Source organism: Eutrigla gurnardus (genome assembly GCF_963514095.1).
Source record: "Eutrigla gurnardus genome assembly, chromosome: 2".
In the NCBI taxonomy this organism is placed as follows: Eukaryota; Metazoa; Chordata; class Actinopteri; order Perciformes; family Triglidae; genus Eutrigla; species Eutrigla gurnardus.
Genome location: NC_139916.1, coordinates 10,977,210 through 10,989,965, shown reverse-complemented (window position 1 = coordinate 10,989,965; position 12,756 = coordinate 10,977,210). Strand labels below are relative to the sequence as shown.

At 43.1% G+C, this 12,756-nt stretch overlaps 1 protein-coding gene across 1 annotated transcript; it reads right to left on the bottom strand.

The window, feature by feature from the left end:
* Nucleotides 1–3,458: 3,458 nt before the first annotated feature.
* On the bottom strand, nt 3,459–12,133 carry ddx27 (DEAD (Asp-Glu-Ala-Asp) box polypeptide 27). The gene is made up of 21 exons (XM_084027547.1): nt 11,908–12,133; nt 11,266–11,412; nt 11,105–11,164; nt 10,815–11,022; nt 10,655–10,707; nt 10,487–10,573; nt 10,109–10,214; nt 9,841–10,014; nt 9,555–9,705; nt 9,362–9,461; nt 9,108–9,249; nt 8,853–9,006; nt 7,055–7,136; nt 6,557–6,734; nt 6,288–6,394; nt 5,536–5,632; nt 5,334–5,425; nt 5,126–5,246; nt 4,801–4,897; nt 4,132–4,233; nt 3,459–3,606 (listed from the first exon to the last, which is right to left on the bottom strand). Exons 1-21 carry the CDS (start codon nt 11,989–11,991, stop codon nt 3,588–3,590), a joined length of 2,361 nt encoding a protein of 786 aa, XP_083883673.1. The 5' UTR covers nt 11,992–12,133; the 3' UTR covers nt 3,459–3,587.
* Nucleotides 12,134–12,756: the final 623 nt, after the last annotated feature.

Below are 12,756 nucleotides of genomic sequence, written 5' to 3'. Positions count from 1 at the left end.
ACAAAAACAAAGGAGGAATGGGAAATGTTCACATCTGTGCAACAACGACAGTAGTCCATCTCTCCTCAGTCTTTGATGACTTCGGGGTCCTGGTTCTCTGCTGCCAGTTTCAGATCGCTTTGCTTCTGCATGTAGCGGTATCCTCTCAGCACACACAGGTAGCCTCCGTAGGCCGTCAGCAGCATCATGGAGGTGGAAAACGTCCGGTAGCCGATGTCGGCCAGGCGCTTTCCAGACAACATGGCGATGATCCTGAAGGAACCAAGAACAGGTCAGACGCAGCAAAACACTGTTACAGCAAAGAAGTGGTGGAAAGTCACCATTATTATACCTGAGCAATATGACAATATAAAGAGACTTTGCCACACTACTTATACTGCAGTACACTGCAAATTACTGTGACGGATTATTGTATGAGCAATGTTGATCTTTATATGATGCGCTTTGATTCATAAGGTGTTTCATTGTCATTAATATCCCAAAAAAAAGTTTCTCAATTGATTTTCCAGAAAATGTAACCCCATTATGATACATATTGCAATACAACATTTTAGAAACCATGGCTGAGGATTTCATCCACATCACCCACCCCTATTACTATATTTATATAATTTTAAAAGGGTACTTCTATTACATTTTAGAGGTAAATTGTCTACTTAATTTCTGACAGCTGTAGTTAGTTTCACAGATCAATACTTTACATAAAGAACATATAGCTTTTAAACCAAACATCAAGTTGTTAAGTGGTTTGTGATTATAATCCAACAATAAACAGTCATTTGTGCAACAACTCTGAAAGGGACCATTCTAAGTACATTGAATATGTAATTTTACTCACGTGAATTTTGAATATGGTAATGTAACTATGACGTTAGTGCTATTGCATTGTGGTAGAAAAATCTGAAAATGTAATTGTTCCACCGCTGCAGTATCGCACCCACATGTGAATAAAACATTGAGCCACGCATTCCGAGGGTGTTCATTTGAATTATTGTTTTTTATACTTACACAGACATGTTTGAGCCTCAAAACTGCACGTTTTTATTTAAAATGTTGGCTAACTGATGATTGCTATCTCTGCTCTGATATTAGTCACAGTGGAAGATCACACTACGCTCGTTTACAACACAAATGTCTATTTTTACGTCGATAAAGTTCCTCTGTTGTCTTCATCATGACAAGCTAGCGAGCAGTCGAGAAGCTATCGCACAATTGTTTCGACTTCAGGGGGGGAAACACCACGCTTTTGTAACGTCTTCTATCGGTGCAAATATTTAAAGCTTGTCTTACCTTTTAATTTAAGAAACGACAATAAGGAATTAGAGCAGTTGTCCTCAATGTCAGCACGTCGCCTTGTGAAGTTGACGCACAAGCTATGTAAGTAAGCTTCCGCAAAGTACGGAAGCCCCAAAGGGGTCACAAAACTGGGAGAAAGTTGCAGCGCGCCACCTAGTGGACCGGATAAAACACATTACTATGATAGTGTACAGCAGCATATTTTAGCTACAACTATTATCAAGTGGATTTTCGCCGGACCCGCAGACCGGTCTACAGACGTCTGAAAAGGTGACTCCCCATTGTTGAAGCACGCACGCATGCGCGAGTGTTGTGCAAAGGCTGCAGAGGAAGGCTAAACTTCTGGCTCTGACTTTGTTGATTTGTAAAAATGTTGGAGGCTAAAGAGGCATGTACCAAACCATGTAGATACTATTGTATGACTTTTTCAATATTTTTTTTCGACATGATATACTATCACTTTTTTATGTATTTTTTTAGAAAACTATACTATCACTTTTTTATGACGTTTTTTGACAAACTATACTATCACTTTTTTATGATTTTTTTAGGCAAACTATACTATCACTTTTTAGACAAACTACTATCACTTTTTTATGATTTTTTTGACAAACTATACTATCACTTTTTTATGACTTTTTTGACAAACTATACTATCACTTTTTAGACAAACTATACTATCACTTTTTATGACTTTTTTTTTGACAAACTATACTATCACTTTTTTTTACTACTTTTTTGACAAACTATACTATCACTTTTTTATGACTTTTTTTTTTACAAACTATACTATCACTTTTTTATGACTTTTTTTTGACAAACTATACTATCACTTTTTATGACTTTTTTTGACAAACTATACTATCACTTTTTAGACAAACTATACTATTACTTTTTATGACTTTTTTTTGACAAACTATACTATCACTTTTTTTTACTACTTTTTTGACAAACTATACTATCACTTTTTATGACTTTTTTTGACAAACTATACTATCACTTTTTTTTACTACTTTTTTGACAAACTATACTATCAATTTTTTATGACTTTTTTTTTACAAACTATACTATCACTTTTTTATGATTTTTTTTGACAAACTATACTATCACTTTTTTGACAAACTATACTATCACTTTTTAGACAAACTATACTATCACTTTTTATGACTTTTTTTGACAAACTATACTATCACTTTTTAGACAAACTATACTATCACTTTTTATGACTTTTTTTTTGACAAACTATACTATCACTTTTTTTTACTACTTTTTTGACAAACTATACTATCACTTTTTTATGACTTTTTTTTGACAAACTATACTATCACTTTTTAGACAAACTATACTATCACTTTTTATGACTTTTTGACAAACTATACTATCACTTTTTTTTACTACTTTTTTGACAAACTATACTATCACTTTTTATGAGTTTTTTTTGACAAACTATACTATCACTTTTTAGACAAACTATACTATCACTTTTTATGACTTTTTGACAAACTATACTATCACTTTTTTTACTACCTTTTTGACAAACTATACTATCACTTTTTATGACTTTTTTTTGACAAACTATACTATCACTTTTTTACTACTTTTTTGACAAACTATACTATCACTTTTTTACTACTTTTTTGACAAACTATACTATCACTTCTTATGACTTTTTTTGACAAACTATCACTTTTTGACTTTTTTTTTTAAATTTTTACAAACTATACTATTACTTTTTAATTACTTTTTTCGACATGCTATACTATCACTTTTTTACTACTTTTTAATTACTTTTTTCGACATGCTATACTATCACTTTTTCCCCATGACCAAGGGTCTTGGGGTATATTCTCTTTAATAATCTCCAGATGAAATAACTACAAATGTCTTCCAAAATAACATTGGGGCATTTCCATATAATTTGAAAGAACAAGTCTTTCTCCTGAATGCAAAGCCAGCACTTACTTTCTCATATTGCACTGCCATGTTAATGACATATTATACTGTGGCTTTTTGAGGTTTTTACAACATACTAAGACTTTTTATATATTTTTTGACATACCATAATATGAGACCTGTGAGGACTATGCTCTGGTTTGTCAGGACATCCTCCCTGTTAAACAGGACCAGACATATGTACGCCATTGGAAGAAGCTACAGCTGGGTTTTTATACAGATTGTAACTTTATTTAAAACTTCTGTAATGGACAAAACAACTGGATTTATACAGTGAACATGGGACAATGTGGAAAATTGAAGGACAAGGCTGCTCCTCCAGGTGGCCATCTTGGTTGTTACTTTTTCTTCTTAAACCTGATGGACAGAACAGAGTGTCAGTCATCTTAACTCTTTTTCAACCAATTTCAGACCACAGATGGCAAATAAGAACAAGATTCTGGACTCAAACATGATGACTATTCAGTCTAATGACAATTGTTTTTCTGGCCCCATAAGACAAAAAGGTTTCTAGCTTCCGGGTTTATGGCCCAATGAATATTTGCAGTAGTGTTGCTCCTGCTGGCCCGGCCTCTGAGCTCCACCTTGGCCTGTAGACTTTACACTGTAATGACGTCACATATTCTTAAAATGCTTTTTTCGTCTCAGGAAGGTTTCACAAATATAAAAGCTCCCTGTATTAAAAGATCATGACAAACTGAATGGACCTTGTTTGCAGCTCTAGGTGTCCTGTCAACAGTTTTACAGACTTCTATCTAACGGGGAGGTTGTTGGAGGAAAATGGTCTTTGGGCCACAGGGGGATTTTCAGCTGCAGTACTGCGAGTGGCCACTGGGGAAACACTGGAGGCAGGGCTGAGTGGTTAGAGAAGGTTAAACTCACCTGGAGCCACCGGGACGCTTCCTGTCCATACCGGGACGCTTCCTGTCCATACCGGGACGCTTCCTGTCCAAACCAAGACGCTTTCTGTCTTCGAAGGATGGTCTATAATGAGACAGAGACAAGTGAGAAACGACAGGGGTTCAGTCAGACAGGTGTAGAGACAGTCGGACAGGTGTGGAGACAGTGGGACAGGTGTAGAGACAGTCGGACAGGTGTGGAGAGAGTCGACAGGTGTGGAGACAGTGGGACAGGTGTGGAGACAGTGGGACAGGTGTGGAGACAGTGGGACAGGTGTAGAGACAGTCGGACGGGTGTGGAGACAGTCGGACAGGTGTGGAGACAGTCGGACAGGTGTGGAGACAGTCGGACAGGTGTGGAGACAGTCGGACAGGTGTGGAAACAGTGGGACAGGTGTGGAAACAGTGGGACAGGTGTGGAGACAGTCGGACAGGTGTGGAGAGAGTCGGACAGGTGTGGAGACAGTCGGACAGGTGTGGAGACAGTGGGACAGGTGTGGAGACAGTCGGACAGGTGTGGAGACAGTCGGACAGGTGTGGAGACAGTGGGACAGGTGTGGAGACAGTGGGACAGGTGTAGAGACAGTCAGACAGGTGTAGAGACAGTCGGACAGGTGTAGAGACAGTGGGACAGGTGTGGAGAGAGTCTCACCCAGCTCTGTAGTGTTTCAGAGCCTTGCTGCTGGTGTTCGTCAGCTCTTTGTCAAACACAGACTTCTTCCCTCCTTTTCCTCCTTTCGGCTTCGCTGCTGCAGAGACAGTTCAGTTTAACACATCTGTCAGTACTGATGAAGTACATCTGTGTATTTATGAGTACTGATGTAAGAATTTTGTGTATTTACGCATATTAATGAGTACTGATGAGTGTATTTATGTTAATAAGACAAATATACAGTATGTGTAATTTAAATAACTTAGTATATATATATATATATATATATTTGAGTATTTCTGACTGCTGATGAAGTATATCTGACCTTTAGCTGGTGCCTCATCCTCTGGCATCGCCCTTGCTCTCTTTGGGCGTCTCTCTCTCTTGGCCGCCCTCTCTGCGAACATCTGAGCCTTCAAGATCTCGAACTGAGCGCGCTCCTCAGCCTGACAGACAACAAAGACCATGCATGGTGAACGAGGGCGCGTTATTGGTTCATCTCACATATTGCACGTTCACGTCATAGTTATTACCGTCGGATCCTTCCTCCCGCCGTCTTTCAGGAACTTCTCTCTCTTCTTTTTCCCTCTCAGAGCAAGATCGAACTCCTGCAGAGCCTTCGACACTGACGGAGAGAAGGAGGAGTTCAAATACAGTCTGTGGAGGTACTGCAGAGCACTACGAGGACGGAGTAGTACAGTGTGTATTATTATAATAGTGTGTATTAGTACTCACCGCGGTTCTGTTTCCTCTCCTGTTGAGTCTGAAACCAAACTCGCTGTGATTGACTGGAGGAGGCTGATCCATCGAGGCGCTTCTGGGCCACACTCAGCTAAACACACGCACACACACGGAAAATCAAAAGACGAATATCAAGACAAATGACAGCAACATCTATAAAAATGTACAAATCATCGGTATTATTATGGGATAGTAATACATTATTCCATTGTTTCGACACAAATAGAGGAGGAAATGAAATGGCGACTCAAGGGGGCGTGACACTGAAAGGGAACTATATTTCAACTTTTTGTGACTCTGTGTCTCTAAAGCGTTGAGATAGTCCTCCTGTCATCCTGACGTTGCCGAATCCTAAATGGGGGAAACAAAGTTGTCCCCCAGAGCTCTACGACAGTAGCTCACATTAGTCCAGAGAGCAGACCAGACTATGTGGAGAATCCAGAGACTGTCTATGGTCCAAACAACAAGGAAGGTCGCTGCACTATTTATGCCTAGATGGCCTTATTTGGAGATTTAGCTACAATGTTAGCATAGCTGAGCAGCCATCAATCCAGTCTCCATTCAGAAAACAAGCATTTTAAAAGTTGTTAGCTTGTCTTCTTGCAGACAGATGTAACAAAGCATGACTCAGACTTTTTACTAATCACCATCATTATGGAGTTATTTTGGCATCCTTTTGATCTGGTTATTGCTATTAAATCACAGCTAAATAGTTTATTTTGGGTTCTTCCAGTGTTCAGGTGTACCTTGGCCTCAGAAGCAGCCAGCTCTCTCTCCTCTCTCTCCAGCCTCGTCACAGCTTCGACGTCTTTCTCCAGTTTAGTGATCAGATCTCTGAACTTCAAGATGACATCTGGGGGAGAGACACAGACGGTTTCATTACAACACAACTGTAAACATGCGACGCCCTTTTACTTTGCCCAAAATCACTGGTAAAAACTGGCTTGGCGTTTGGTGTGAACACAGCTTCAGAGCTCATACAGACAACCCATGTCTTTGTCTCAGGCGTGGGTACCTGGCGGCAGGACTCGAGCCTTCACGCTGTTCTTGGCCGACTTCACCACCTCCTTGAGGATCTTCCTCTCCGACTCTCCAACCAGAGACACAGAGCGTCCTGAGCGACCGGCTCTCGCCGTACGGCCGACGCGGTGAACGTAGTGCTTCACCGTGGACGGCATGGTGAAGTTTATCACCTGAGAGACAGAGAGTTATTTAGTTTCAATAAGAACAGTTGTTTATGTACCCAAAATACTATTACTCTCAAATGTTTTCACAAATCTGTGTTAGTGAGCACTTCTGCTTTGCTGAGATAATCCATCCACCTAACAGGCGTGCCTTAGGCTGGTCACAATAAATTATGGTGCGTTACATTTACATCACACTGTCCAATATCAATGAATTAATAAACTAAATGTATTCATTATTATATTTTTAGTTTTCCAACTGTGCAGAAAACAGGGTGAATTTTGAGTTCCTGAGGTTCCACAAGAGTAGCAACTAAAGGACTACTCACCGTTTTGACTCCGTCGATGTCCAGACCTCTGGCTGCTACATCTGTCGCCACCAAAATATCGATCTGATCATCTTTAAAACGCCTGGAGAACACCAGAACCAAGAGGGTCAATACATATTTTAAATGATCTGGTAAGATTCATTTTGAAGTGTGTGAGTTTGTCTACGCAGGTTCTCTGTGACTGTACCTGAGGTTCTCAAGTCTCTGTGACTGTACCTGAGGTTCTCTGGTCTCTGGGTCTCTGTGTCTGTACCTGAGATTCTCTAGTCTCTGGTTCTCTGTGACTGTACCTGAGGTTCTCTAGTCTCTGTGACTGTACCTGAGGTTCTCTGGTCTCTGGGTCTCTGTGTCTGTACCTGAGATTCTCTAGTCTCTGGTTCTCTGTGACTGTACCTGAGGTTCTCTAGTCTCTGGGTCTCTGTGACTGTACCTGAGGTTCTCTAGTCTCTGGTTCTCTGTGACTGTAGCTGAGGTTCTCTAGTCTCTGGGTCTCTGTGACTGTACCTGAGGTTCTCTAGTCTCTGGTTCTCTGTGACTGTACCTGAGGTTCTCTAGTCTCTGGGTCTCTGTGACTGTACCTGAGGTTCTCTAGTCTCTGGTTCTCTGTGACTGTACCGGAGGTTCTCTTGTCTCTGGGTCTCTGTGACTGTACCTGAGATTCTCTAGTCTCTGGGTCTCTGTGACTGTACCTGAGGTTCTCTAGTCTCTGGGTCTCTGTGACTGTACCTGAGGTTCTCTAGTCTCTGTGACTATACCTGAGGTTCTCTGGTTCTCTGTGACTCTACCCGAGGTTCTCTGGTCTCTGGTTCTCTGTGACTGTACCTGAGGTTCTCTAGTCTCTGGGTCTCTGTGACTGTACTTGAGGTTCTCTAGTCTCTGTGACTGTACCTGAGGTTCTCTGGTCTCTGGGTCTCTGTGTCTGTACCTGAGATTCTCTAGTCTCTGGGTCTCTGTGACTGTACCTGAGGTTCTCTAGTCTTTGGGTCTCTGTGACTGTACCTGAGGTTCTCTAGTCTCTGGGTCTCTGTGACTGTACCTGAGGTTCTCTAGTCTCTGTGACTATACCTGAGGTTCTCTGGTTCTCTGTGACTCTACCCGAGGTTCTCTGGTCTCTGGTTCTCTGTGACTGTACCTGAGGTTCTCTAGTCTCTGGTTCTCTGTGACTGTACTTGAGGTTCTCTAGTCTCTGTGACTGTACCTGAGGTTCTCTGGTCTCTGGGTCTCTGTGTCTGTACCTGAGATTCTCTAGTCTCTGGTTCTCTGTGACTGTACCTGAGGTTCTCTAGTCTCTGGGTCTCTGTGACTGTACCTGAGGTTCTCTAGTCTCTGGTTCTCTGTGACTGTACCTGAGGTTCTCTAGTCTCTGGGTCTCTGTGACTGTACCTGAGGTTCTCTAGTCTCTGGTTCTCTGTGACTGTACCTGAGGTTCTCTAGTCTCTGGGTCTCTGTGACTGTACCTGAGGTTCTCTAGTCTCTGGGTCTCTGTGACTGTACCTGAGGTTCTCTAGTCTCTGGGTCTCTGTGACTGTACCTGAGGTTCTCTAGTCTCTGGGTCTCTGTGACTGTACCTGAGGTTCTCTAGTCTCTGTGACTATACCTGAGGTTCTCTGGTTCTCTGTGACTCTACCCGAGGTTCTCTGGTCTCTGGTTCTCTGTGACTGTACCTGAGGTTCTCTAGTCTCTGGGTCTCTGTGACTGTACTTGAGGTTCTCCGGTTCTCTGTGACTATACCTGAGGTTCTCTAGTCTCTGGGTCTCTGTGACTGTACTTGAGGTTCTCTGGGTCTCTGTGACTATACCTGAGATTCTCCAGTCTCTGGTTCTGGCTCAGTTCTCCGTGCAGTTCTCCGACCTTCAGTCCCATCAGTCCCAGCAGGATGTGCAGCCTGTGCGCCTGTTTCCTCGTCTGAGTGAAACACATCACGTGATCCTGGAACGTCCGAGTCAGCAGAGCTAACAAAACACACAGCAGTTAGTGAGAGTACTGCAGTACAAGTACTACAACACCGTTAGTACTGGTACCGTTGTAGTACCGCGGCGTCATCGGTACTGACCTGCCACCACGGCCTCTCGGTCTCCCTCCCTGTTTTGTCGGATTCTGACGAACTCTTGTCGCAGAAACGGAGCGACGTCAGTGTTGCTGTTAACGAAGATCCTGATTGGCTGCTTCAATGAAACCGCCGCCAGGTCTTTCACCTGGAGACAGAAGTCACAGGAGACACTGAGACCTAGGTCACATGACAGGTATCATGTCGAGGGTTGTAACACCCGCTACACACTGAAAACAGCTGGGTCACATGACACCCACCTCCTCCGTCATCGTGGCGGAGAACAACATGGTCTGCCTGTTGTAGGAACACAGTCTGATGATTTCCTTCATCTGCTCCTCAAAGTACTCGTCCAGCATCCTGAGAGAGAAACAAGACAGACGGTTTGAGTCTTTATTCCACGACCGGGTTGGTTTGGGATGTTTCTGCGACGCCTCGTCTGCCGGTGTTTACCTGTCGGCCTCGTCCAGAATCAGGATCTCGATGTGAGTCAGCTCGAAGCTCGGCGTGTTGTGGAGGTGATCGATCAGTCGACCGGGTGTAGCTATCAGGACGTCTGGACCTGCCCTCAACGCAGCCTCCTGGGACTTCAGGTCCAACCCACCTGGGCCACACAATAAGACAGGTTACCCAAGAGTCCAGAGTCCGGTCCACAGACACACCAAATCATGCAGGTTTTTGCTTTTACATTACAGAGCAAAAGAACAAAGAACTGTCAGTTAACAGTAAGCAGGCATACCAACAGTCAGGCAGGTGGTGATGGAGGTGAACTGGGCGAGCAGACGGGCCACAGAGTGAACCTGGATCCCCAACTCTCTGGTAGGAACCAGAACTAAGACGCGGGTCACCTGGGCTGTCCGAGGCTTATAAACCAAGCGCTCCAACACTGGCAACATGAAGGCTGCAGTCTTCCCTGAGGAGAGGAATGATTTCACTTATCCATCTGGTTCCAGGTCTTACTAAATCAGTCCCATTATGATGAAGTGGTCCCAGTATATCAGTATTACCTGTCCCAGTGGCAGCGCAGGCGCACAGGTCTTTTCCCAGGAGGCCGATAGGAACACAGGCCTTCTGGATGGGAGTCGGCAGCTTGAAGCCCACAGCGGTGATGGCCTGCAGGGACGCAACAGGAAGTTACAAACAACAACAAAAACCAGCGGCCCTCCAGGAGCCGGGGCTCAGAGGGGAGGCTGCCTTCAGGTTCAGCCACAGACTGTATATAAGTGGATGTAATCATGGTTCCATCAAAACCGGTCTGCATCCTGTATAGGTTGATAAAATTCCAAAAGTAAACTATTTAGCTGTGATTTAAAAAGCAATAACCAGATCAAAAGGATGCCGAACCAATTTAACAGACAGTGGTAGATTTCAGAGGTCGTGGTTACCTTCAGGATAGGTCGGGACAGGTTCATGTCATCAAAGGTCAGCTTATCATCGTACTGAGACGCATCGTCATAGAACGACTCCGGAGCCTGAAAACACACACAGCGGTTACCATGGTAGCCTGGTACAAACTGTTCACGGACAGGAAGTCATCAGCTCCTCTTCCTCACCTCCTCCCCCAACTTCCTCTTCTTGCCCCGTCGTTCTTTGTCTCTCAAGGTGTCTGATAGAAAACAGTTAGTTTTATGTTTAACACAGAACATTATTAAACTGGATCAAAATAAAAACATTTCTCCTCCCTGTCAAAATAAAAGCCTCTGCTGGACTCACCCGATTTGGTCAGAATCTCCTCATCACTTGAATCAAACTCATCTACGTCATCATCATCGTCGTCGTCGTCACCCTCAACATCTTCATCATCACCTCCATCAGCCTCTTCTGCATCAGGCTTTACATCCTCCTCTTCCTCATTTTCATCCTCCTCCTCCTGGTCCTTCTCTGCAGAACCTTCAGGAGTTTCAATCTCAGACGATTTCTCCTGCAGATCAAAACAAACTCCACCTTTAACACGGGAAGTGGAACCCGACCAGGCAGGAAGTAGAAAGTCACAGTGAACTCACCTCAGCTTTCCTCTTCTTCCGGATTTTCTCTATTTTCTGGTCCAGCGTGGTCGCAGTTCTCTGCAAACACAGAGCACCATTACGAAATGCTGCAGGAGAAACTTAGGGAACCAAAACATATATATATACAGTATATACACACACACACTATTTAATCCTACCTTGTTCTTGATCTGTTTCATGATGTCAGCCATCACCCAGTCATCGTTACCCACTGCATCTCTCTCTCCAAACTCAAAGTCAGCATTGAAGTCTTTCACACCGCGACTTCCGAGCTTCTTCTTCCTGTTCAGGACGATGGGCTCGTCCTAAAATACACACAGAAATAAAAAAATAATAAACTCACATTCAAATGATCAGAATCAGTTTATGTTTGTGTTTCAGTAAAAAACAGATCACTGATGTCAGATCAGTTCTTTGTGTCAGCAGGTAAATTGACTCACGTTATTTTATTTAATAATATCATATACTAAACAATGCATACATTTGTACTTTGTTATTGATCCCCTCACACCACACCGACAATATCATCTTATACTTAATGTAAGCACTGAGATTCATCCATCCATCATCTACCGCTCCTGTATTCAGGATTTTTTCTTTTTTCTGTTCACTTCATGGACACTGTTTTTTTTTTTTTCTCCAATAAAACTGCTTTACGTGTCGTTAAAGGTCAGTTAGTTGACCGTGGACCAAACAGCGGTTAATGTGCTGTTTTCCAGCCGGGCTCTGGTTCACCACCTGCCGCCTCTACGTGTCGTTTCTCCGGGGAGAGTTTCAGCTGTGTGTCCGGCCTGACTCACCTCCTGGTCGGACTCGGTCTCGGGTTCCTCCGGACCCTCCTCCTCGTCCCGGATGGTCCCAATCAGACCCAGTTGCTCCAACATGTCGGACGCCTCTCCGGTACCTGCACACCGGACTGTGGACTGAACGTGGGTCAGTTCGAACAGGGTTCTGTAAAGGTTCTCTCTCGTGTTCTCTTCTACAGACACACACGTGTGTTTACGGAAACAGGACGTGTGAATGGTGTGTTTCCGGTTCACGTTCTTCTTCTTCGTTTAGTTTTATTGGTGGTTAACAAACAGCTTTCAGGTTAAATACCGCCACCTACTGATATGAAGTATGATCTACACTCTGATATATGATTAAAAGACGAAATTAGAATAAAAAATAAAAATAAAAAAAACGAAATATAAATAAGTAAAATAAAGCGAACGGAAGGAAGAATGATAATGATTTCTTTCAAAATCCTAACTCCTCTAGAAAGAGTCCCTAACATAACCAGGAGCTGTAGCAGAGCAACAGGTGGAGTAACTTCTTTCTCTTGGGTTTAATTTGTTTTTGTGTCATGTTGTTTTGTACCTTGCACCTCCGTGGGCTGGATGTTTGCTCCACTCCCACTGAATGTTACCACATTCAGTCGTTTAGTTCATCACAGAGAGAGCTTTTCGGGGAAGTGGATTCTCCGTCACAGTGATGTCATCAGAAACAGGAAGCAGAAAGACAAACTCAGATCACCCCTCACCCCTCAGATGGATGTGGTGACACCTCAGATTAATATGATAACCCTCAGATTAATGTGGTGACACCTCAGATTATTATGATGACCCACTGATTAATATTATTAGCCTCAGAATAACGTGATGATGCCT